The 24,506-nt window shown below is 39.9% G+C and overlaps 1 protein-coding gene across 1 annotated transcript in view; it reads right to left on the reverse strand.

The window, feature by feature from the left end:
* ALDH1A2 (aldehyde dehydrogenase 1 family member A2) overlaps positions 1-23,806 on the reverse strand; it is a 125,699-nt gene extending 101,893 nt beyond the window's left edge. Inside the window, exon 1 of the mRNA XM_005910439.3 lies at positions 22,884-23,806. Coding sequence (XP_005910501.1) covers positions 22,884-23,000 — 117 coding nt within the window. The 5' untranslated portion in view covers positions 23,001-23,806. The remainder of the gene's footprint in view (positions 1-22,883) is intronic.
* Between the last annotated feature and the right edge of the window lie 700 nt (positions 23,807-24,506).

A 24,506-nucleotide genomic window follows, 5' to 3' on the forward strand; every position in this document is an offset into this window, starting at 1 on the left:
GCTGCATAACCTTTAAGTGGCCAAGTGAACTGTTTAAAAATAAATTATTTAAAAATGTTTCTTCCCAAGAGGTAGCTTCCTTCATAACTTGGTCCTGACCAATCTTTCTGGTCTCATCTCTGGCCATTCCTCACTAAGGATCTAAGCCAGAATAATATCCATAGCACAGTACCATTTACATAAATGAAAAACAGACAAAATAATACTATTTCCCCATCAAGGATATATCTGTATCTAAACATAGGTTGGAATGGATGCTTGTGGGCAAACAGGAGGAGTCTTGCACAGACCAGTGTCTTACGGTGTGCCATCTAATGAGGAGTATAATAATTGAAAATCTGTGGATCTAAGTTCCTCCCTAGTGACTCTCTAGACTAAAACCACACCTAATTCTAAATATGCTATGAACTTTTATAAGGATCTTTCAATACAAACATACTTTTTCACCTGATAAAACATTAGAATCTTAGTCATCCTTCAAAACTCAATTCAAATATGACCTCTTGGTAAAACCTTCCCAAATCCCTTCAGACAGAGCTAAATGCAGACCTCTGGCTTCTACCTAGTATCTGTTGCTGCTGCTGCTGCTAAGTCGCTTCAGTCGTGTCCGACTCTGTGTGACCCCATAGACGGAAGCCCACCAGGCTCCCCCGTCCCTGGGATTCTCCAGGCAAGAACACTGGAGTGGGTTGCCATTTCCTTCTCCAATGCATGAAAGTGAAAAGTGAAAGGGAAGTCGTTCAGTCGTGTCGGACTCTTAGCGACCCCATGGACTACAGCCTACCAGGCTCCTCCATCCATGGGATTTTCCAGGCAAGAGTACTGGAGTGGGGTGCCATTGCCTTCTCCAGCCTAGTATCATAACATCCTAAAATATTTTATCTCTGGTCAAAGGTATCTGTCCACTACTAAACTGTTCCCTCCTTAAGGACAAATACTATGTCACTATGTCATCTTTATTTTTGTATCTCCAGTACCTAGAAAAGGAACAGTGAAATAGTAGTTGCTCAATAAGTGTTAGGTATGTATATGTATCATATGAGAAAGAAGTACTTTCTTAAAACAAAAAGTAAAACAATATATGTTTTGAATTCCAGGAGTCAAAATTCTTGCAACTCAAGAATCATTTTCATCTATCCAGGGAAGTTGGTCCCTCAACTGACACTGAGCAGCGTCTCACTAACACCATATGCTTCCCACTCTTTCTTGTTTGAACTGAGGTTACGATAATCAACCTTCATCCAGAATATGGTTTTGGATACACACTGTGACCACTGAGACAATGGAGTTATTAACTTACCTAGGAAGACTGCTGTACCACAGTACCCTGCCAGTCAAAGTGGTTCAGAAGGAACTACTTTCCTCTGGGGCCTGGGGCCATAACACTGGAATTCTCTTGACTGATCTGACACCTGCAGAACCAAACTGGAATTTCAGTCTCCTCCTTTGACCACTACCAATTAAGTAGTGTGGCCATTTTATAGCTCATTATTTAGGCTGACTACACCTAGAGGCTATTTATAAGAGGACACTACTTTAACAGTCCTATTTTCTTCCACAGTGAAAGAAGGAAGAATAGGTGAAGTGCTTGTATTCTGGTCCTAGTTTCACACTAAACTTTCAGCATGTCTCACACCTTCCCCAGCCTTCTTTCATCTAGAACACCAGACTTGGTAACCAAAGACAGGCTCATCCATGGCGCCTGTGATACAAATCTTCCACCCAGCCCCTTAACAGACATTCATAATTGACTGTGACACTTTCCAGCTGAACTCCTGAATACTTTTCAGCATGGCACATTAGAAAGCTAATACTAACTGAATGGAAGATGCCACCTCTAAGGACTTCCCAGTTCGGATACTCTGCCTATCTGAGGTACACACATGTGTCCACTAGTGGGCGCTCAATAAGAGAGTTTATCAGAGGTTCTGCGACTGCAGATTTGTCTTACTCCTTCTCTAAGTGCATGCTGGTGTTTCATAACTACTTGAATAATAGTTAATAGATCTCCATGCCCATAAAAGAGTCCATCCTCCAGGTTAAAAGTTACTTCCTTTTCCAATTATGTCTAATACTCGAATATGCAACTAATGTACTAGAAAGATGTCATTTGAAAAAAAGTAAATTTAGATGGGAAAAAGTTCTATAACAAACATTTTTAAACTCATGCAAAGTGACCACCAAGAACAACTGGAAATAGCCCGCTCACCCCCAACTGATGTTAAGTTTCTTACTGTGAAATTATGCAGCATGCCAAGCTCATACTTTTGATATCCAAGTCTCATAAAAGCACTATTTTTAAATGCACTAATGAATTAACACTCTTTATTTTTTGGTCTAAATATAGCAGAGGCTGCTCTAATGAGGAAGAGAGAGATTCAAGGAACCGAAAGGGCCTTACATACAATCTATACTGAAGGAAATTGTTATATTGTCAAAAAGGAGTCCAATGACTGGCCCATGGTCATACAGCCCGTTAGTGGCTGAACGGGGACTGGAATCCAATATCCTGATTTCCAGCCCAAGGCTTTTGCTAAATTTAAATTTTGTTTAGAAAGCAGATTTGATGGTTGACCAGGAAATATAAGCATCTCTTCCACAATGCCTCTTCAAAATGATTCAGCACAAGGAACTTTGTTTGAGTCTTTTTTCCTTCAGCACAATCAACAAGGTGACAGCGAAACACTTTTTCATTTTCCTTCTTGAAGGCAAATGTGTTAGGGAAACAATGGTGGTTTACATCCCTAGTGGACTCCACTCGGAGGTGAGATCCTGGGGAGATTCTGCATTCTCCTCACCTGCAGAAGCAGCAACTTCTGCCAGAGGACAGCAGCCACGCTACTGTAATCCTCAGATAGAAAATTATTTTCCCGAGGCTTCTTAAAGAAGAGTTTGTGCAATTTTACAACCATAGGGCTATATCTGAGGGTCCAGGAAGGGGACTTCAAAACCCATCCCTATCCTAATGACTTCCCACAGAATGGCTAATTTTGGATATGCAGATGAAAAAGGAAATGGCCAACGTTGCCTGATTTAGGGGCTGGTTACAAGTTCACTACATCAAAACAATTCCTTTTTCATATGTTCCTTTCTCTGCCAAGTCTAGGTATCAAAACAGGCATCAAAATGCCAGTCTTTATGAAATGGTCACACCTATCTCTCAGTTACCTCACCAGCTAAGGGAATTAAAAGTAAATTCATAATGGCAGTTTATTAGGGACATGCCACACAGGCAGTTGGACAAAACCTGTAAGTACAATTTCCTTCTGTAATTATTTCATAGCATCCTAGAATTCTGGAAACCTGGTCAGGAAATGTCATCTATTTCCCCATCTCACAAATTTTACTCCCTGGTGGAATGCTTTTAAGAATTCTAAAACGGACAATTCTCCACAGGTCTTCTGCCAGACAGAAGTGCCCCTTCCCAAACCAGAAAGGAACAGACATCTCCTGGCATTCAAGAGAAGTGGCCTGAAATACGAACGAAATATCTGGTTGTGTCCTTGGCTTTAAACAGTAAAGTTTATAAAGGCAGGCTTTTTGAAAAGGCAGGCCAGTTCAAATTATTGGGTTGAATTTATATGATTTTTTTCAAAAGACACCCTCAGGATAACAACATAATATGCAAGTCTCTTCTCCCCAGGACAAGTGTAGAGACTGAAGTTGCTTAATTAAATCAACAGTAATTAAATGCCATAAGGGTCATGTCTCTGTATGTGAAAAAAAAAAGTAGGAAATTTACTGAGGACTGAGGTGACTAGCCTTGCATGTACGTCTTTATCTTCCTTATAGAACAAACTAGAATGGAAGTACTAGAGTTGAAAGGTCTCCAGTTAAAATCAACCTGCCCTTTACCACTTGTCTAAGCCTGAAGAAGTAAAGTGAAAGTCGATCAGTCGTGTCCGACTCCCTGCGACCTCGTGGACTATACAATCCATGGAATTCTCCAGGCCAGCATACTGGAGTGGGTAGCCTTTCCCTTCTCCAGGGGATCTTCCCAACCCAGGAATTGAACCCAGGCCTCCTGCATTGCAGGTGGATTCTTTCCCTTGTGGAGCCACAAGGGAAACCCTGTGTAAGCCTGCTGCTGCTGCTGCTGCTGCTGCTGCTAAGTCGTTTCAGTCGTGTCCGACTCTATGCGACCCCATAGACGGAAGCCCACCAGGCTCCCCCGTCCCTGGGATTCTCCAGGCAAGAACACTGGAGTGGGTTGCCATTTCTTTCTCCAATGCATGAAAGTGAAAAGTGAAAGTGAAGTCGCTTAGTTGTGTCCGACTCCTAGCGACACCATGGACTGCAGCCTACCAGGCTCTTCTGTCCATGGGATTTTCCAGGCAAGAGTCCTGCAGTGGGTTGCCATTGCCTTCTCCGGAGTGTAAGCCTGAGCCATCTTAAATAAGACTTTCAAACTCTTTGAGCTTTGTTTCCTTTCCAGAAAAAGCAGTAGGCCTAGTCTTTGCAAAGCTACTGCACAATCAGGTGAGCTAAAATGTGAATGTGCCTAAGGATTAGCTGGCTACAATGGAAGTTTCTCCCTTTCCTAAGTTCCTTGAAGAAAGGTCTCCCAGCAATATTTGGAGTCCCCCATGTTCTACAGGTTCTAACACACCATCTAACATGCAGTCAGTATTCAGAAGATTTCATAAATCAAGTTACTGGGGAAAAAAGCAAAGATGGGATAAGGGATTCAGACTGGTTGTCAACAGGAATTTGATTCTTTCACAAGCTCTAATTTGTTTTATAAATCTCAGCAGTTTCTTGGATAAAGATTCAGAACAGTGCACCTCAACCACATAAGCCAAGCCATATCACTTGGCCACTTCTGCAGCAGGAGGTTAATGGAGGACAAATCGGGTTTACCACACTTTCAGCCCACAGCAAAGTGGCCGTGACAACACAGAGAGGCTGCCATGGATTTTCTAATTGTAGGATCTAATCCCAGGGACAGAGGAGCCTAGTGGGCTGCCATCTATGGGGTCGCACAGAGTCAGACACGACTGAAGCGACTTACCAGCAGCAGCAGCAGCAGCAAACCCCTGAGGAGTTCTCAAAGCAGCAGGTATTAATAGGAGTTAGGTGTAAATAATTTCCTATCCTCAATGAATCTTTGACATAAAGCTGCCATAGTTTTATTTCAGTAATAAAAGGTTTTGTTTTTTTAATAGTAAATGCTTCAAATGATCTGTATTAAATCCTGCAGTAGATTATGTTTTGGAGAGTTGAATTTTACTCAACTTGCCACTACACTGCTTTTGGTTCATCAAAGGAGAGTACCAAATAGCAAATCAATAACCAGACTGATCTATTTATAGGGAAAAGTTCAATTACTTTTAATTAAGAGTAGAAAGAAGTAGTCTGAGGACTTGTCATACGTTAGTTATCTCCATTTACATGATTGTTTCTTCTGACATACTTCAAAGAGATTTCGGTCAATAGGGTACAGACAGCACTATCACTGAACTATATGAAATTAAATTTCTATTGCTATAAAAAATTATATTGATGATCACCTCAGGATACTACCTTGCAAAGCTGGTAGCCTTTGAATATTTTAATCTAAGGTAATAAAGGTATTTTTAACTTAAAGGAAAAAAACCCTGACCTTATTTACTTGCAATTAAGAGGCCATCTATATAAAATAAAACAAGTAAATGTCCAGATCACTTATGGGGTGAGGTGAGAAGTTTCCTATTGAAATATCTAGGTAGTCAGAGCAAAAGTGGTTCTCCTGTCTTCCATTCTTTGCTTTGCTTCACGCCAAAACATCTGGCTAAAAAGTGAAAAAACACCCAAATGGCATTGTATAGGAAAACACCTAGATGATTGATTACATTTTTCACTTTAAAGTCAATGTTTTGATATTATAAAGACATGGCTTTTGTTCAATAGGTGTAATCGTTTACTGGCAAAAAGCATGGTTTTACAAAGCCTGTCTAACAAGGACTAGTTTATCAATCTTAATTTTAATCAATTAACAGTTTTAAATAATAGACCCAATATTGTATGCCCTGAACCCCACTTATTCTGAGTCCTAGGCTGAAAGGCAGGAAAAAGGAAAAGTCTTCATTAGAAAAGACTACAAACTACACTTTCAAAGTATGCAGAAAGAGCAAGGTCAAAGAAATGAGAAATCAGAGGCAACATTTTAAAATAGCTTTAAAATGTTAATCTAAATTGATTGTGCCAGAGTATTTTAAAATAAATGCTATATGCCCAACATATTACACTAATATGCAATGATTACACAAATTGTGTTAATGCTATAAAGAGAAATAAGTTAGGGCATTAGCAGAATTCGGCAGCCAAGATCCACCCAGCTTCTCACGTATCCGTCTAACCTCAAGATCTGTTTCTGAAAGTGAAAGGACACTGATGAGAGTAGAGACAAAAGATCATCAGTCATGTTCCCCAGAGAGCAGTTCCGTTTGGGCAGCCTTCAGGACACAAGGCCAGAACCACATGAACTGGGAGGCGAGATATGGGGGTGGGGGGCTCCTTCTTTCCCGGGATGAAGCCACTTGGATCATTTAAAGGGCTCTGGGGGTAATTCCAAGACCCTGTGATACAAACTAGGGTGGACCCAGTATTCTAGTTGATTCAGGACCCCAAGGGTTATGGCAAGGTTTCTCTTCCACACACCTAAACTGCCTAATTTCCCCAGGCTCCCTTAGTAATACCACCAGCTTTGACTAGCACCTATATTGAATCTCATGGGGGTTTTTTTGGTCGTCTTAGGTGTCCTAAGATCAAATTCTGCCTCCCCACTGCTTTCAAACTATTTCTTTATGGATCAAATTTCTACATGTATAAAGACTGCTAAATGGTGTGACTTAGGTGTGTCATTTGATCTTTCTATGGCTCAATTTTCTCATCTCTAAAAGGAGAAAATCAGCTCATCCAGTGGTTGGAAAGATTAAGTATTGGATGGCTGAAAACCTGATACAGTGCACACTCAAATTTTTAATTGATTCTGATTCTGAATGCAAATCATCAATTCAAGGCAATTTATTAATGCTCTTAAAAAGTTACTCACTCCTTGTTCTGTGTTTATCTGTTCATTTATTCTTCTGTTGCCAGTAAGTAAGACCCTTTGTCCAACCATGGGACACACAGGGCAAAAGGATGGGAAAAGAAGGTAAGGACGGTGAAGGCCGTCCAGCACACTGACTGCTCAGAATTTCTGACTGAGACCCTTTCCAGATTCAGCCACGAAGACAGTCTAATGCTGGAATGTTAAGCCTGGCCCTGGCAGGGTCTGAGCAGTGGTGTGGGACATATGCTCAGAGAAGAAACTTCAGGAAAGGCTTTAAGGCTTTCTGTCATCTTGAGAAAGCAGAATGTGACTTGATTTCTTTTTGTTTCTGCTTGGAAACAAATGTTCCTTTGCCTATCTTTCCTAGGTTTAATTAGTCTTCTGTCTTTCTCAGAATTCAGCCTGTTCATTTGCAAATGGAAGACATCAGAAAGGCTAGTGAGTGTGGGTGTTGGGGTGGGAAGGAGACTGAAGTGTTTATTTTCAAAGCCACGGGGGTCCCCATTTGAAAAAGCACCCAGCTTATCTCAATGTTTTTGTTTGTATGATTTTGAATTAAAAGGTTGGAGCAATTCATTTAGGAGATTAAGCTGTCTTACAATGGGCCTAGTTGCCCTATTTATTTACTAGTATTGCTAGGGTTAAAAAAAGGTATTTCTACTATACTCATTTTCATTATTCAAGTACAACAATTTTAAAGGATTCCTTTGGTCTTTGATTTTATTGCCAAGTCATTTTACATTAAAATCATATTCATCTGTTGGTCACAGATAAAAATCACAAGCCATGTATGTAACAGTTTAGGGTTGTCAATCGGTTAAATATCAATTTCAGAAAAATAACAAATTAAATTTCAGTATAATAATGTCCCCAAATCATGGGGCATAGTTGTATTTAAAAAGTATTCATTATATATCAAAAATTCAAATTTAACTAGATGCCCTATATTTTACCTGGTGACCCTACCAGGTTTTCATGGATGTTGTACACATTCCAAGGATGAAAACTGGGAGACAGTCCATGTTATTATTATTTATTATATTTAAACTTGCTTCCTGCAGATCTGAAGTACTTCATCAGTCAGAATAATAATTCCTAGCTAATAAACAGATATACTGATACCTCAGGAAATCAACTGAATTCTGACTACAGGATGAGACCTAGTTCTAACCATTAAAGCCCATTCCATTTATGGTAATTTTTCTCATTTAGAAAAAGTAAAACACAAAAGGGACAAATGATATCTTCAGTTGAATTAGAAGTTAATGTCACAACCTACTACATTTAACGACCAATAAATATCATCTTTCATTACGTTATAAAGCAAACATTCTGTGCAAAGAGGAGCTTGAAACGTCCCAGTGTATATCCTAAGGTTGACGAGGTCTTTGATCCAATAAATGAGTGTTTTCTCCACAAGAGACTAAACATTTGCTTGTGACGGTAAACAAACAACAAGCTGAATTTTATATTGCACAACTATTTTCATGTGTCTGTTGATAAAAATAAATAAACAGTGCATAGTTACTAGATTTTTTTCTTTCAGTTAAAATATTTGTCCACAATTTAAATGTCAGCAAATATTTTCAAACATAATTATATCTATTTTGTATTTAAGTAATTAAATTCTTCTTCTTTGCTCTTGGTCATTACAAATATACAGAAAGGTCTGTATGCCTGATGCCTTCCCTACTCCGAGAATTAAATTGTCATATTTGTAGTAATTCATTCCTAAAAGTCCTGAGTTAATAAGATGTGATGAATTAATGAGCCTAGTTGAGCATAGCTTATAGAGTCAATTTCATGATCTTAAAGTCACATCTAATATTTAAAAAGCAATTTTTTTTAATAGACCTAAAATCACCTTAAATTTTCTTTTCTTTCTTTTTTCTTTTTCAAAATAGTTACCATCCCAGAAAAGGGGTGGAGGGAGGAGACATCAAATGAAAAGCTCAAATTAACCTTCAATATTTGGTGAAAAAATTCCTTTTTGCTATTTACATAAAATATAAGAAAAGTCTTGCTAGGATGTGATTTTGAAATAAATCTCATGTTGGGGTTAAGGCTTGCTAAGAAATGCCACTGAAAGCTGCCACTTGACCCGGAATTCCTCTACAAGAAAAACTAGCCACAACTACATGTGAGACTTATAAGAGAAACTGCCGGAATGTCAACTTCATTTGCAGCAGCCCCATATGGCCTGATCACTCTCCCTGGCATGATAAATCACTGGCAGAATCCTTACCTTCCTACGTTTGATCTCTGCTCAGCAAGATGTGGTTTTGATGTGAAGAACTCCAGATCTCTTGGGTCAGAGACAAATAGCAGTGGCACTGACCTGCAAAGTGCTAAGTCTCTATTAGACTCAAGTGAAAAGCCGTAAGCTTCTGACAAGTTCCCTTTCCACAGAGTTTACCCGACCCACTGTGGTTTTCATGAGCTGAGGTTGACAGAGAAACTGCCAAAATCCTTCGGCAGAAAAGTGCCAACAAGCCCTTTTTTCCTACCACCATTACCAAGTATTAAAATCAATGTTCCCTAAGACTTTAAGGAAGAATTCTCTTGGGAGTTACTAATCGAATTTCTAGTACTCTGAGTGTTTAGTAAACACAACAATTTTTTATTTCCAGTGGATCTTTATGACACCGCTAATCACTCATTTATATAACTAGAGTCATTAACAGAGATTTCTATGGACTACTTTTTGGTAATTATAAGGACATCCTTGGGAAAATATTTTTTAAAACCACTGTTTTGAGTGAAAATCTGGGGTCCCGGAAAGCCTTGTAACTAGATGTACAAACAAGTTTGGTATTTTCCTTCTGATCTCATAATCCCATATTGGGATCCAGGAAATTAAAGAGTTCTGAAGAGTCAGGGTGGGATGAAGAAATCTTACAACTCATCTAGTCATGTTTGTAAGTACTAGGTGGGTTAGTAAACAGGCATCTCATTCTGTCCTATCACTTCATAAGTAATAAAAGTTAGGTCCAAGGAATTTAAGTAACTTAATCAGTATCACAAAGCATTTTCAGAGTGTGGTGTAGAAGGAAGCACTCAATAAGTGATTGAGTAATTTGTTCATTCAGTAATTCAGTGCGTATTTACTGTGTGCCTACATATACAAGAAACTGCTAAACGAGCACACATCCCTGGCAGAGCTGGCACCAGAACCCAGATCTTCTAGTGCAGAGTCCCCTGTCTTGTTCAGTACTCTACAGCACACCCTGAGGGGCTTCTATTTCAAAGAAAGGGACAAGTAAGTGGGAGTGGAGGAGGGATTTTTCCATGAGAGAAAGAGAGACGGAAGGAGGGAGGGAGAGAGAGGGAATATGAATATGTTTTCTCTAAAGAGAGAAAGCTATTTATTTCAAAACACTTTACCCTGGAATTCACTTTCTAGTCCCAGATTTTGTCTATTAGTAACTCTGCAAACGGATCAGACAATATAATTTTCTATTAACAGTATTCATCCATTTACGCATTTGTTCAAACACAAAGATGTGTTGGACCATACTTTGTGCAAAAGCTGTAATGATAACAGTTTTCATGAAAATTTGAATCCAAGAAGTAGCCTAGGCAATAAGCAATAGTCAGATCCCTTGATGTGACATTATCAAACACACAAGTTACACAGCAGTAATAATAAAGATCTGAAATAAATCTTAAAAAACACATATGAAAGGTTTCTCCCTTTGTGTTCAGAAGTCATTTATGACCATAAAAATAAAAGACAGAATCACTTCAAAAACTGTAAGACAAAAAATGATGTGAGATTTTAGCTGGCTGTAATGATGAGGAGTTCTGAGAAAGCAAAAACTATCATTTTAGCTATCATTTTAGCAGCTGTATTATTTCAATAGCTATCCCACTACACTCTCACAATTGAAGACACTCATAAATAAGCCCTTCTTTAGCTCTCTGTAGAACCAAGTCACTGACTTTACCAAGTGTTCATAAAAGCAGAATGTTGGTTTCTATTTTAGCTAAATGTAGTTTATGTACTCATATTTGTACATACATGTCTATGCTTAATGTTGAGCAACCATCTCTCTCCTTAATTTGGATCATCAGGAGTTCCAAAAATCACTGCATTTTATGTACTTTTCTTTATTCCTTCTCTGTTGGAATTCCCGGTAATGATACCAGAATGTGGGCAAACCTCATTAGTCTTCCTGCTGTTTACAAGACAGGATTTATGCTCAATGTGCTGAACACAACGACACATATCACTAAGTGGTTACAACTACCACCCAGGCTTTCATCTGAGAAATTTTTCACAGGGTACAAATACCTATCAGCATGGAGAGACATGGAAGAGCAATTACAGCCAACACGTGTAGTCTTTTAAGAGTACCTAATAAATACCCATTTGTGAAGGTTAATTTAATGCAACCTAGGCTGTTATCTGGAATAGTATATGTCACCAATTCAATCCATTAAGTAATTACTAAATTCTCAAGAGGGCTCACAGAAGTCAAATGTGGTTATTCCAGGTTCATTGCTTCTGGTCTCCCTAGGGACCATTCAGGCCAACAGCTGGAAGAGCTGACTACAAAGGTTCCCAGGCACAACTAACAATTTTTATGAAAACAGGTAAATGAGTCTAACCAAGGAATGAGGGTCATCAAGGGCTTGTCTGAGAGGAATACTTTGGGAAGGAGAAGAGAAGCACAAGGGTGTAAAAAATTTTAAAGGAGATGAAAACGGTAAGAAGAAGGGGTGTCTGGCTGGGAAGTAGTGGATAAAGAGAAATGCTTTCTCTCTAAAAGTGAAGACAGAAGTCTGGAGATTATAACCTGGCTTAAGGGCAATAACTTGACAGTTGTTTCTTTAGATAGGATTTCTGAGCCATTTCCAACGAAACATTAATTGTGTATCCCAATCACTACCAATTTCTGTCACCGAAACTCTGTTGAAATTTGAAAACTGCACTTTATTTCTCTATTCTGCATCCCTGCTGAAGTGACATGGAAGAGATGGATCCAAACAAGTCAAGTCTTAGCGAGAAATGGTTGCTCATAAAAGGCAAGATACAAATATCCACCCAGCTCTTTCTAAGTCAAGTGCCTCTCCCACACCATTTACAGTCAAGTAACATAAAATGATGGCTTATGCATAGTGGGAGAGAAAGATTTGAAAGATTGTGAAATATATTCACTTTCTACAGTCTCATTAATCCTCACTCCCAAATGGATCTGAAGTAACCATACCAAAGAAAAGCACTTTTTGACTGAAAAAACAAACAAGCAGGTGTTATTAAGGGCCCTATGTGACTTAGCCAACCAGTGAGAATCCAAAAATACAATTCTTTCCCATAGCCTATGGAATCACATCTACCCAGGTGACTCATACCCCAAACGCTGATTGCATCGACTGTTTTTTTGTTTGAACATACTCTGTCGTGTGTGTTTTATGTCAGGCAGAAATTGTGGCTGATGATAGCTATGGCAACACCAACTGGACTTAAGGTTGGGATTTACAGTCAGAGAATTGGGTTTGGGATTATCTTGTAAATCATTTAGCAGAGCTTTAGGCTAATAATTCAATTATTATTATTTTTTGGTCTTTGTTGTGGTTTCTGTGCTTGTTCTTGTCGCTATGAGGAGGGAAGGAAAATGATTATTTGAGGCTTAGAAGAGCCACCTACAGCTGTTGATCCTGGAAAAATTAATTAACGTTAATATGCTTGATTGTACCACTTATAAAATGGGGATGTTAATAGAATATTCACATAATAGGACTGCCACAATTATTAAAAGTAATCAATGTGAAAAGTACTTTGGAAACTGTAGTATTAATAATGAAAGGATAATATGTTAATTAAGAAAGTATTAGTCAAAAGATAATTAATTGCTATTAGTAGCTATCAGTGATAAAATATAACAAGTATTCACTCAACAAATACTTCCTAAGCAGTTATACTGTAAGATACTAAATAGAGACTTCCACGTACCAACATGAATAAAAGTTTATAATCTAGTACAGATTAAGAGTAGAAGAGTACACAGAAAAATATAATACAAGGCAAAAATTGCACATTTTAGTAGCAGTACAAACAAGTAACAAGGACTTTCAGAGATCATATTCACGCTAAAAAAATACGTGTGGAGTCAACTCCGTGAGGTATTACATAAGTAAAATGCCTGGAAGGACTAGATCAGTTTTAAGGTTGGAGAATTTCATTCTTCAGTTGGTTCTTTAGAATTAGAGGCACACATGCATGGATCAAACAACTTACGAAATCCAAATACAACAGTGAATGTGTAACACCAGCTTTGAGTTTAAAACACAATGAGTTCAAATATTAACAAAAAATAAAGTGATGTAATTTTCAAGCTCAGCACGAAGGAATAATTTAAATTCTCTAAACTAACAGGATGAAGCACAGTACTGATTCAGTTAATCAAGAAAAAAGTCTATTAGATGTTAGATTTCACGTTACAGTAATCGTCACCGTTCCATTTTTCTCCAGTCCCAAACACAAAGGGCACATAGTGAAGAATTCTGGACCTCTTAATCTTGGTCCAAAATTGCACAGAATACAGTTTTAACTTTCTTCATACAGTAATATTGTTTGATTTTCCTCTGTGTTACATTGTTCATCCTTAACATTTATCTGTATCATTATATACAAACAGATAGCAATTATAGATGAATTAAGACACAAATGAAAAAGGTAAAACTTGTAATAATAAAAATAAACTTTCAGAAACTATATAGAAGAATGTCTTGAAAAACTTGGAATAAGTTTCTTAAAGAGCAAGTTCAAAATTACGAAGCATAATGGGAGAAAGACAGAAAATCCCTAATCATACCAAAAAAAAGAAAAAGGAAGAATAAGCACAAAGGGGAAGAAAATGTTCACAGAGTATGTAACTGCCAAAGGATTATAATCGGGTATATATAAAAATTGCTAAAAATCAATAACAAACACACATATATAGAAATAGAAATGAGCAAATGATATACTAGCCAATTCACAAAGGTGGAAAGCCAAATGGCCAACAAACATATGAAAAGATGTTCAACTTCACAAGAAATCAATGAAATGCAAATGAGAACAGCAATGAGATAACATTTCACACTCAGGTTGGCAGAATTCAGGAAGTATGGGAACTCCAAGTATAAGTGAGGATATTGAGTAATGGGGACTTTGATATACTGCTGATGGCAATGGCAACTAGTATAATGTGTTGGACAAATATTTGTCAATCGCTGATGAAGCTGCAGATATATCCATGAGTCAACAATAGCACTCTAAGAATATATCCTAGAATATATCTCACCCAGGCAGATAAGGAGATATGCTTAAGAATGTTTACTGGAATCGCAAAATGCTGGCAGTATCTTACATGTTAATAGTAGAATAAATTAAAAATTGGGTATACTCAAAGAATGGAGTACTATGCAACAATGACAATGAATGAATTACAGGTATATCCAACAACATGAATGAATCTTGAAAACACTAAGCCAATAAAGCAAACTGCAAAGAATATATATGGCATGGTTCAGTTCAGTTCAGTCGCTCAGTCACGCCCAACTCTTTGGGACCCCACGGACTGCAGCATGCCAGGCCTCCCTGTCCATCACCAACTCCCAGAGTTTACACAAACTCATGTCCATTGAGTCGGTGCAGCCATCCAACCATCTCATCCTCTGTTGTCCCCTTCTCCTCCTGCCTTCAATCTTTCCCAGCACCAGGGTCTTTTCAAATGAGTCAGTTCTTCACATCAGGTGGCCAAAGTATTGGAGTTACAGCTTCAACATCAGTCCTTCCAATGAATATTCAGGACTGATCTCCTTTAGGATGGACTGGTTGGATCTCCCTGCAGTCCAAGGGACTCTCAAGAGTCTTCTCCAACACCACAGTTCAAAAGCATCAATTCTTTGGCGCTCAACTTTCTTTATACATCCATACATGACTACTAGAAAAACCACAGCCTTGACTAGACAGACCTTTGTTGGCAAAGTAATGTCTCTGCTTTTTAATATTCTGTCTAGGTTGGTCATAACTTTGGCATAGTATGGTACCATTTACATTAAAAGGTTTAGAATGCGAGACAACAGTACACATCATTTATGAATATGTGTATATGAACATATATCAGTGGGAAAGATAAATGCCAAATACCTCTGAGGAAGAAAGGAAAGGAGAGAGGTGACTGGGAGAAGTTCACAGGTAGAGAGCATCAATGTATTTCTTTAAAAAGATCAGAAGCAAATAGTGCAAACAGTTAAGAACAAACAAACCTGCGTAAATGTATACACGTTTGTTATATTGTCTACACTCTCCTGTATGACTAAAGTATCTGATCTCCTCTCAAGTATGTCTAAGAATACAAAGTGCTGCTGATGTGCTGAGCCTGAAACATCCCTTCTTTTGAATCATCATGGTGCTTCAAATGCACTCCTGTCAAGAATTCAGCATCTTCTATCATGTGCCACAGTCATTGGTGTGCATGTCCTCATCACACACCCAAGCAGGAATCCTCTCTAGCCTCTTCAGGACATTGCACACATCTATGTATCTTTTCATGCCAGACAGTGACTAACAATGCTTTGGACACAAGAGGCTCTAGTAAATGTCTGATGAATAAATGATGATAAGTAAATAAATTCAGGAAAGCAAAAGGGTGAGCTCTGGCTGCAGTTAAAAATAAAAATAACCCTGAGTAATGCAATTAGATAACCTTCCCTGTGAAAATCAAGTTATATTGGTACATTGGTTATCAGACTCTAAAATATAGAGAATTCACTGGTTTCATGTTCAGCCAATCAGTCTCATACTATTTCCTGATTTCCACCCAAAAAGGATTCAGTGAAGGAGTCCATTTTTCGCACCTCATGAAATAAGACTTTACGTTATCCTCTGTTGATCTGTAGAGATAGTTCATAATTCTGTCTTCCCAGTCAAGGTCTTCTTACTTCCCCCTCTTTTTTCCTTTAAACCCTCCAGCACTACACGTACCTCAGTCCATGTTTGGTGTTAGTCAATGATAGGGGCTGCAGGAGGAGGGAAACAGGTGATTTCTGCCTCGTAGTGAGTTTATTAAATTCACACTACTATGGCAGATCTACTCACATGGAGGTAGCCTCCATCCTTTCTGTGGGAAGAGACATATTGCTTACACCATTTTTTGACCAAGCTTAATCTCTTAGAAATCCCTAGAAATGACCTGGGGCAAAATCCTAAGAGTCACTGGACTTGAAATCCAAAGACAGGTTAGAAAAACTAAAATCATATAGAAGAAAGTATATAAAATATAATCTTTAATTATTTTTACTTTTTCTCCATAATTTATAATCAATATTGGAAACTGTTTTGGTACCCATGATACCCTCAATTCTGTCTAAATAAGGTGTTTTCCTTTCAACTGGACAATAGGTTTTATCTTTCCAGAGATCTAGAAATAAAGAAATTGCAACTCTGGCTCTCCAAAGGTCAGACTGTGGTAAGGAAAGGAAACAGAGCAGATATCTACTTCTGGAGGCAACAGAGCTGAACTGCAGTAAAAGGAAAGCTTCCTTCCATAATAAAAAATTAGAATGTTCACTCACAGATATTCTAATTTTTAACCACATTCTACAGAATTCAATAAACCCCTGTGTTTAGCCCCAGGCTAGTTTGTTCTGAGCCCAGCTAAAGTCTAGATGGTGAAAGCACTCAATTATTATTCCAACTGGAATTTTCAAAGGCTGGAAGTGTTTTCAAATTATGCGATAAAACAGAAAGTTGTTGTAAATAAACCATTAAGATTTGGAAGGGAAACAATTTAAACATAACTCTACCATCTTACAAGCAGACAAATTAGCAATTGAGAAATGCCAGAGATAAGAAATTCACAATTTGGGTTATCTCACATATCTGAAAGGTAAAATGGAATAAAGCACAAAGACATGTCTGAAAGGCAATTAAAAATTAACCAAGGTGGCATTATGGCAATCATTTCTATGCATTGGTTTGGGGTCTAAGGGGAAATGACTGGCTTTGAAATTAATTGTCACATTTTAGGAAGACTTTCAAAATAGTCCCTATGTGGTGCTTTTATTGTTTGGAGGGTGAAGTGCCCCCAAACTGGGAAATCAGGACCACTGAAAGGCTCTTTAATTTTAAAATGTATAAACTAAGATTATTTTCCATTTCAAAAGGCATCTACCTACTGAGAATGTCCTCCTATGCTATCATACTTCCCAGATTTATGAACCAACAACTTGACATGATCTTTAAGCTACTCAAACACCAGAAATGACTCTTTGCCATCTGACATTCAGGACTGGGTATAAAAGGCATGTTGATGCAGAGTTTTGGCACATACGTCAGATAACTAATTTGATTACTAAAATCCTGGCTGGAAATTGTTTGATTCAGTAACTTTTTAGTAAAGAGAAGTCCTTGATAGGGAAACCTCCAAGGGGTCCCATCTGATAAAAATCCAGTGTAAACATATAATGATTCCACAGCTACCGAGAATATTAAACCCTTATGACTAATTAGAAAACAATGGACTGTTTCAGAAAACAGCTATTGACTATACAATTCCAATCTTCCTTAAAAGGGACATCCATCAATCTGAAGCAAAAATATATTCATCACTTCCCAAAAATGAAATGGAACTAGACTTTGGCTGACTGTCATTATATGCCACTTACTTTTACATACTTGCTCAGTCCTGACAACAACCATCATGTAAGGTAGGTACTACTATTACCTCAGTTTTGACAGATGTAGAAATTGACACTCAGTGAAGAAACTCCCTGAAAGGAGACACCATTCATACGTTGCATATTAATCCGTCTCCAGAATCTGGCACCGTATTTGGCGCTATGTGGTGAATAAATGCTAAATGCGCACAGCACTAAGAATTACAAATCTGACCTAGATTTGAACAAGCGCCTATTTTTAACCGAGAGCCTTTCTTTTTTCTAAGTAAGTCAAGGGCTTATAAACTTATTGTGGGCCATACAGTCCTGTTGTAACTACCTGACTCTGACATTGTAGTAACAGCCACAGATAATATGTAAATAAATGGTTGTGGATGTGTTCCAATAAAACTTTATTTACAAAATCAAGCAGAAAGTCTATAGTGTGCTGACCCCAACAAGCTGTCACTAACTAAAAGATAAAAAATAGACATCAATATTTGTATTCCATTATCCAACTGAGAAAGACTAGAGAGAAAACTGTATATGTTGATATTTGAGATATTTTTGTTTTGGTCATGGATTGCTCATCAGGTTAATCATCGTCTAACATGAAAGAGAACTCACTATGCATGCCTGGCTGCAAGAAAATCAGACCTCACAGAACACGTTCTCAGAAGACTTTTTACCCTCATACAGAAAAACTAATTTCTCTTTTTATAGAAATAAAGGACAGAAGCACCTCAGCAAATGATTCCATATGATTCCTGCGTATTTAACAGAAGGCATCAGGCAGAATCCAGAAAAATTATCTAATTCAAGTCCTACAATTAAGTTGTTTAGCTTCCCTGGGTTAAATGGAGATGATACAAACATAAGAAAGCTGTCCAATTGTGAAAAAGTATATTTTTGAAAACCCGAGGTCTCCTATAAACATGAAATTTGATTAACAACTTAGGATCAAAAAGACAATCTTGATTAGAGGTTTAGAAATAACCAAACCTTAAAGAGATAATCCCTGGGATAGATAAGAACCCTGCCCTAGACCTAAAAAAAATCCCCCACAAACTCATAGAAATAGCAAAAATAGTAATTTAAAGTCAGGAAATCAGAGGTCACAAAAAGGAGTTCCTTCTTAAGAGGAGTTGACCAGTTCATATTCTCTCCATGTTTCCAACAGAAGCAACACATAAAAATAAAGACTTAAACTTTTTCTCAAAAAAAAAAAAAAAAAAAAAAGTATGAGACTGTTAGGAAAAACAAAGTGTACGGTGAGGCAAGCTCTATAAATTTTTCATAAGTCTAGGCCAAGGTCTTCCTTATCAATTATTCCTATTTCTTCCTACTCTGTGTCCTTCAAAAGGTTTTGCAAGGATCTAAGATACATATGAAAGTGCTAGGTAAGCCGTTAGGCTCCATCACAATGTAAGTGGCATTATAAATGTTATCATTATTGTTATTATTACATCAATCTACTGAACTACTGCCATGCTGATAACCAAAATTTGGCATTCCATCTTTCTAAAAAGACCCTAAGCTCCTAGGAGTTCGATGTTTCTTCCAGAGCCCAACCAGTGTAATGAAAAGCACTATTACAGGAAGACAGCCACTTAAAAATTCTTTGAACTGAATTGAAATTGATCCCAGAAAACATTAGATGTTCAAGAAAAGGTTGCTAAATGAATAAATAAAAGAATAAATAATAGTTGCCCAAAGCACATTAGCTCTAATTTTCAGTTTATTGCCTTCTATTTTTTTTTTCCTTTTCTAGTTCAGTGGGTCAGTTCTCCATAACCCTCTTCTTCCCTATGTCCTAGCTCTCCACAGTATCAAATCCTGAAGGAAAATAAAACTACTACTAAAACAAAACACTACTCTTTATGGTAGTGTTCGTTATGGGCATAAACTTTCATCGAAAAAGTGATCAACAGAGAGATGGCATAATGATTGTGTGTGTGTGTAGTGGGGAGTTGGGGGAAGGAAGGACTAGTACAGCCAGAAAAGATGATAGAGACAATAGAGAAGGTAGGGGTGGGATACAGTCCGAAAATTTCCAAAGATCTGGGAATCTGGAAGAGATCTCCCCTGAAGTTAGGGGCAGTCACCAAAGTGCAAGCCTTGATTTTATCATATGTATACTCCTACAATATATTCATATATACAAAAATTTAACAATCAGACTGATAAAACAGGAACAACTCAGAAAAATCTTTAATCCATAAAGGCACAGCTAAAAACAATCACGCTCACTCCTGTGCAAGCCATTAAGCAATCTTCTCAGGATACAAGGAAAAGAGTGCACATTTTCCTGGCCCCAAAGTGGTCCCTTTGCTACTTCATGTTGGTGGAGTTATCAGTCTTTCTTGACTAACAGTCTGCAGGTTTGTTTTTTTTTTTTTTGGTTTTAACATATTCCTTTAAAACGAATCAGTTTTAAAACTTGTTGGGGGTCTAGCTTGCTATATTAGGGAAATAAAATTAGACATATTCCCAAAATGGTATTATTGATCATTAGTCCTAAATGGGTGTTCAAATTTCAGAGAGATAGGCTTATTTTAAAAATTAGATGTAATTGCCTGAAATTCAACACAAAACCACGAGTTTAGCCCTTTCAGCATTCTTGGGGATTGAACTTTAATTTTGGAGCATTTTCACTGGATAGACAACAGCCGTAACTTTTATTTCTTATGGTCTCCTTTACTCCCCTTTTATAAAAAATGTAAAATACTTTTAGAAGAAGAAAGAAATGGTGAAAAATATATAAAAAAATAACATCACAAGTGCAAGTTTTCTGAATGCATGGTACTTAAAATTCTCAAAATATAACCATTTACATGTAAGTATGACTCTACTGGTCCTCAGACAATATTTTAAAATCCTATTGTTACATATCCTTCACTAAAATTATTCATTTAACAAGACATAAATTATTAAGGATCCATCTATATCTATCTGGTACCATTTTCTGATATAAATACTGTATTTCTTTCCTATGTGTTATTCAACAAGCTCTCTAGCATAATATTTTAGCTAGTGCCCTTTTAAAAATTCCTATGAATGTGGTATCACTATTCTAAAGGACCAACTGCTGCACCTTGTTCATTCTTCTGCTTAAAATCACTAGTATAACTTCCCTCACTTCTGATAAGTGAATTTTAAAAAACCTCTCCATTAATCTTATTTTCCTTTTAAGTAAAAAATCATGGCCCAGTACCCTCGGCTATCAAAAGAGCAGCTTGTGCTCTCTGTGTTAAAGATGCTGCTTGCCCATACCACTTGTCTCAGAAAATTCAGAAGTCTCACTAAGGGCCAAGGAGCAAAGCTGCTGGGAATGTTCACAGATACCTGATTTTACAAGATTTTGTGAAAAGAGATTGCCTTTAGATTAGTTTTGCTCAATGTTTATGAGGGTTGTTTGTCAAGCCTAAAATAAGGTGCCTCCTCCTCACAAATTAAAGAATCAAGTTACGATCCATTATTTCATTTCTGATTGTTTTTCTTTGTTATAAGTGGGAAAGTGGATACTGGATAAAAGTCTCCCCTGAGCTAAAGGACTCCACATTAAAGGCTTCAATTAGCTATAAATCAGTTGTCTTTCCTACTGGGGCACAACAAGAGAAAAAAGGAAGCGGGGGTTGTCAGAGAAAAAGAGAGCTGGAAAAGCTTCCAAATTAAATTCCTAGATACCTACTACAAACCTAAAACTCCATTCAGGGGCTGTGAGGAAAATTCAATCCAAAGTAAGACTAAATCAAACCCTCCCAAATCTGAGGTCCCCTCTCCAGCACAGCTCTTACATCCCGAAACCTTTTAAAGAGAACCTGAAGAGGTTAGGGACCCTCATAAAACAAAACTCTTATGCTATTCGCTTTCCTTGCTGGTTCCTAAACCCGGAGAAGTGTCACACATTGGCACCATTGTTATGCAAACAATGCCTAAATGGTTGTAACCATTAACGACCTCTCATTAAAAAGGCTTTCAAAAATTTGTCACACCATCTAAAAAGCTAACAGGTACATTAAATCCATCTAAATTGGCATTCAAAACACGAGCCACCCTGGTTTTTATCTTAAAATTCAGCGGGTAAAATTTCAAATTCTGATGGGTTTTTAAAAATATTTCTCTTTCAGTCCTTAAGACAAAACCAAACAATTCGTTCCTGGACAAAATTCAGTTTATCTTGTAATAAGCATGATGGCAAACAACTTTAACCGTGTTGCGCGAGCGCAGTATGCGTTTAGGTTGAATGGGCGATGTCTGGAGTAGAAATCAACGGAAAGGAATAGAAAATCAAGACAACTGTAAAAGGAACTCCAAGAAACATTATTTTGAATTGCATCTATTTCTCTCTCACACCCCAATGGCATAACATAACCTCCCCTGTATGTGTAATCAATACATTTATTCTATGTCCAATTTGTGGCAAGTAAATTCTATTTACATTAAGGTAGCGAACGCATTTCCTTTTTATGTTGTGGTGCAACAAAAATTAATTTCTGCCTGGGTAACCCGAGACGTCAGAGTTCGTTATAAAAAGCATTTTTTTTTTTTTCAGTTCAAAAGCGAACCCGTTAATATGCACGAATTTAAAGACTTCTCAAGTTTTCCAGGAAAACTGCCACTACCTACAAAATTCGAATAAAACGCTGATATTGGATCTACTGTACTCAGAGGGCAGGTTTCCATGAAATCTGCAAAGGCGGCCGCAGCGCTGTGAGCCTGGACGATCCTATGCGACAGTCGCTGGCCGTGCCCCGCTAGGGCTGCGGGGTACCCGAGACGGTCCCCTGAAGGTGGACGGCCGAGAAGGCGGCCGAGAAGAGACTGCCAGGCTGCTCGGCCAACCCGGCGGGGAACCCTTCGAGGAGTGGAAGCGGTGCCGACGCCTTCTCCGCAGCAGTCGGGGCCCGGAGAACCGGACGAGGAGGCAGCGGCAGACGCGGTTTGGAAAGCAGCCGTTGACGGCGACTCTCAGGGCCGCGCGGCAGGCTGGCGGAGGCGAGTCCCCGACGCGTCCCAAGACCCCGGCGGGACTTGAGTAGCCCCAACGCCGAGGACCCGGTGTCCCTCTGCTGCGCGGGCTCGACGGGCTGGCCCGGAAAACCCCAGCCCCACACCCCGTCCTCACCCCCTAACAGTCCACGGAGAGGAAAGAAGGTTCTGGAAAGTCTCCGTGGACGGCCGGCCCCCCGTGGCGCCTTACCTTGGTGTACTTGATCTCGAGGTTGGGCGTGGGCGACGGCAGGAGGTGCAGGGACGCCATGAGGGCGGCGGGGTCGGCCTTCACCTCGCCGGGCATCTCGATCTCACTGGAAGTCATGGGGGCGGGCCGAGGTCTCGCTCGCCCGCGGCGTGGGCAGTGCGGGCTGTGCGCGCGGTTCGAGAGCCGGGGGCGCGCTCGCCTGTATATAGGCAGGTGTCAAGCTGGGGCTCTTCTTATTGGACGTGAGGGCCGAGGCGCGGGGGGCTGGTCCATCCTACCTAGGACGCCCCGGCGCAGCCCCGATTTACATAAAGCCCGCCGCCCAGCGCCGCGCGGCTCGAACGCTTGAGACCCACGGTCAAGTGCGCCCGCCGCACGCTCTCGCCCTGAGCACCCGCGACCGCGGGGAGCAGCCCACGCGGCCGCCGCAGTCCTCGACGGCAGGAGCGCAAACCTGCGCCGCGGCCACTCGGGGCTCAGCCGCCGGGACTGGCCTCTCTCCAGCCGGGACAGCGTCGGCGGGAAGCACACCTTGGCCGATGTCGGGCGCCCGTCCCGGCCGTGGAAGCGGAGCGGGGGGCTGGCGAGGGGACCGGAGCGGCCCGGCGCTTACTCTGCCCCGAGAGCAGGACGCGGTGTCGGTGGGAGAAGCCCGGGCCCCGAGGGGTCCGGCCAAGGAAGGGGCAACCGACGCTGCGGCCGGCACACAGATCCCCTCCCGCCCCGGACCCGCGGAAGCCCGGCTCCCTTTCTCTCCCGGGGACTCGCGGGACTCCCTCCGGTCTCCTTCTTCCGCCAAGGGCGCCAGGCCCTCCGCAGCTACCGGGTGCCCGCGCAACCCACTTCCCGTGCGCCGTGGCCACAGGGTCGGGGACGGGTAGTGGTGAGCGAGTTTCTCGCCCTACTACTCAAAAAGAGTGTCCCCGCGAGCCTGTCGACGCCGCGCGGCCCTCGCCGGGACTCTCCCGCCCAGCTGCTGCCCTCTGCTGGCCTGGACCATCCCGGGCGGTCTGGGCTGCGCCGGGAGGATGGGGCCTTGGGGAAGACAGGGCTGCTCCGCGGAGTTGCAAGCTGCGTTGGCTTTTCTGGTCCTTCCTGATCCCTCTTTCTAGCGGGAAACAGGGACTCTCCTCGTCCCAAAACACACAAGGATACAACTAGTTTTGTTTTTCTGTAGTTCTCCACGCTAACAGCTGTCATGTTGCCAGACATTGGGCTTCTCACTTAACTGCCCCGTTTAGAGATGAGCTCCCTAATTTAAGCCCTTTCCAAGCTCCAACAGATCTAGTTCTCGGAACTCTAGAGGTCAGCATGTAGGTCTACGTCAAGAACACAGAGACCCCCATCTCAGAATGGGCTTTGGGGTCCGTGGTCTAAATCTAGAGTCCAGATCAAAAGACCTTTGTAGGTCACTTGCACTCTCAATGTAAGCCTGACAGAGGTCTACAGATTGTTTAGATGTTAAGTGTCTGCCAGAAAAGATCCTGACTTAGATACTTTCAGTAACTAAAACAGCTCTATATTTATTGCTTGGTTCTTAACAGCAGTAGAAATAGACTTAAATATATCATTTCAGTATTAGGTCTGAAGAAATAACTTCCAGCCTCTCAGAACCCAACATAT

The sequence above is a fragment of the Bos mutus genome, chromosome 10 (assembly GCF_027580195.1).
Source record: "Bos mutus isolate GX-2022 chromosome 10, NWIPB_WYAK_1.1, whole genome shotgun sequence".
Classification (NCBI taxonomy): domain Eukaryota; kingdom Metazoa; phylum Chordata; class Mammalia; order Artiodactyla; family Bovidae; genus Bos; species Bos mutus.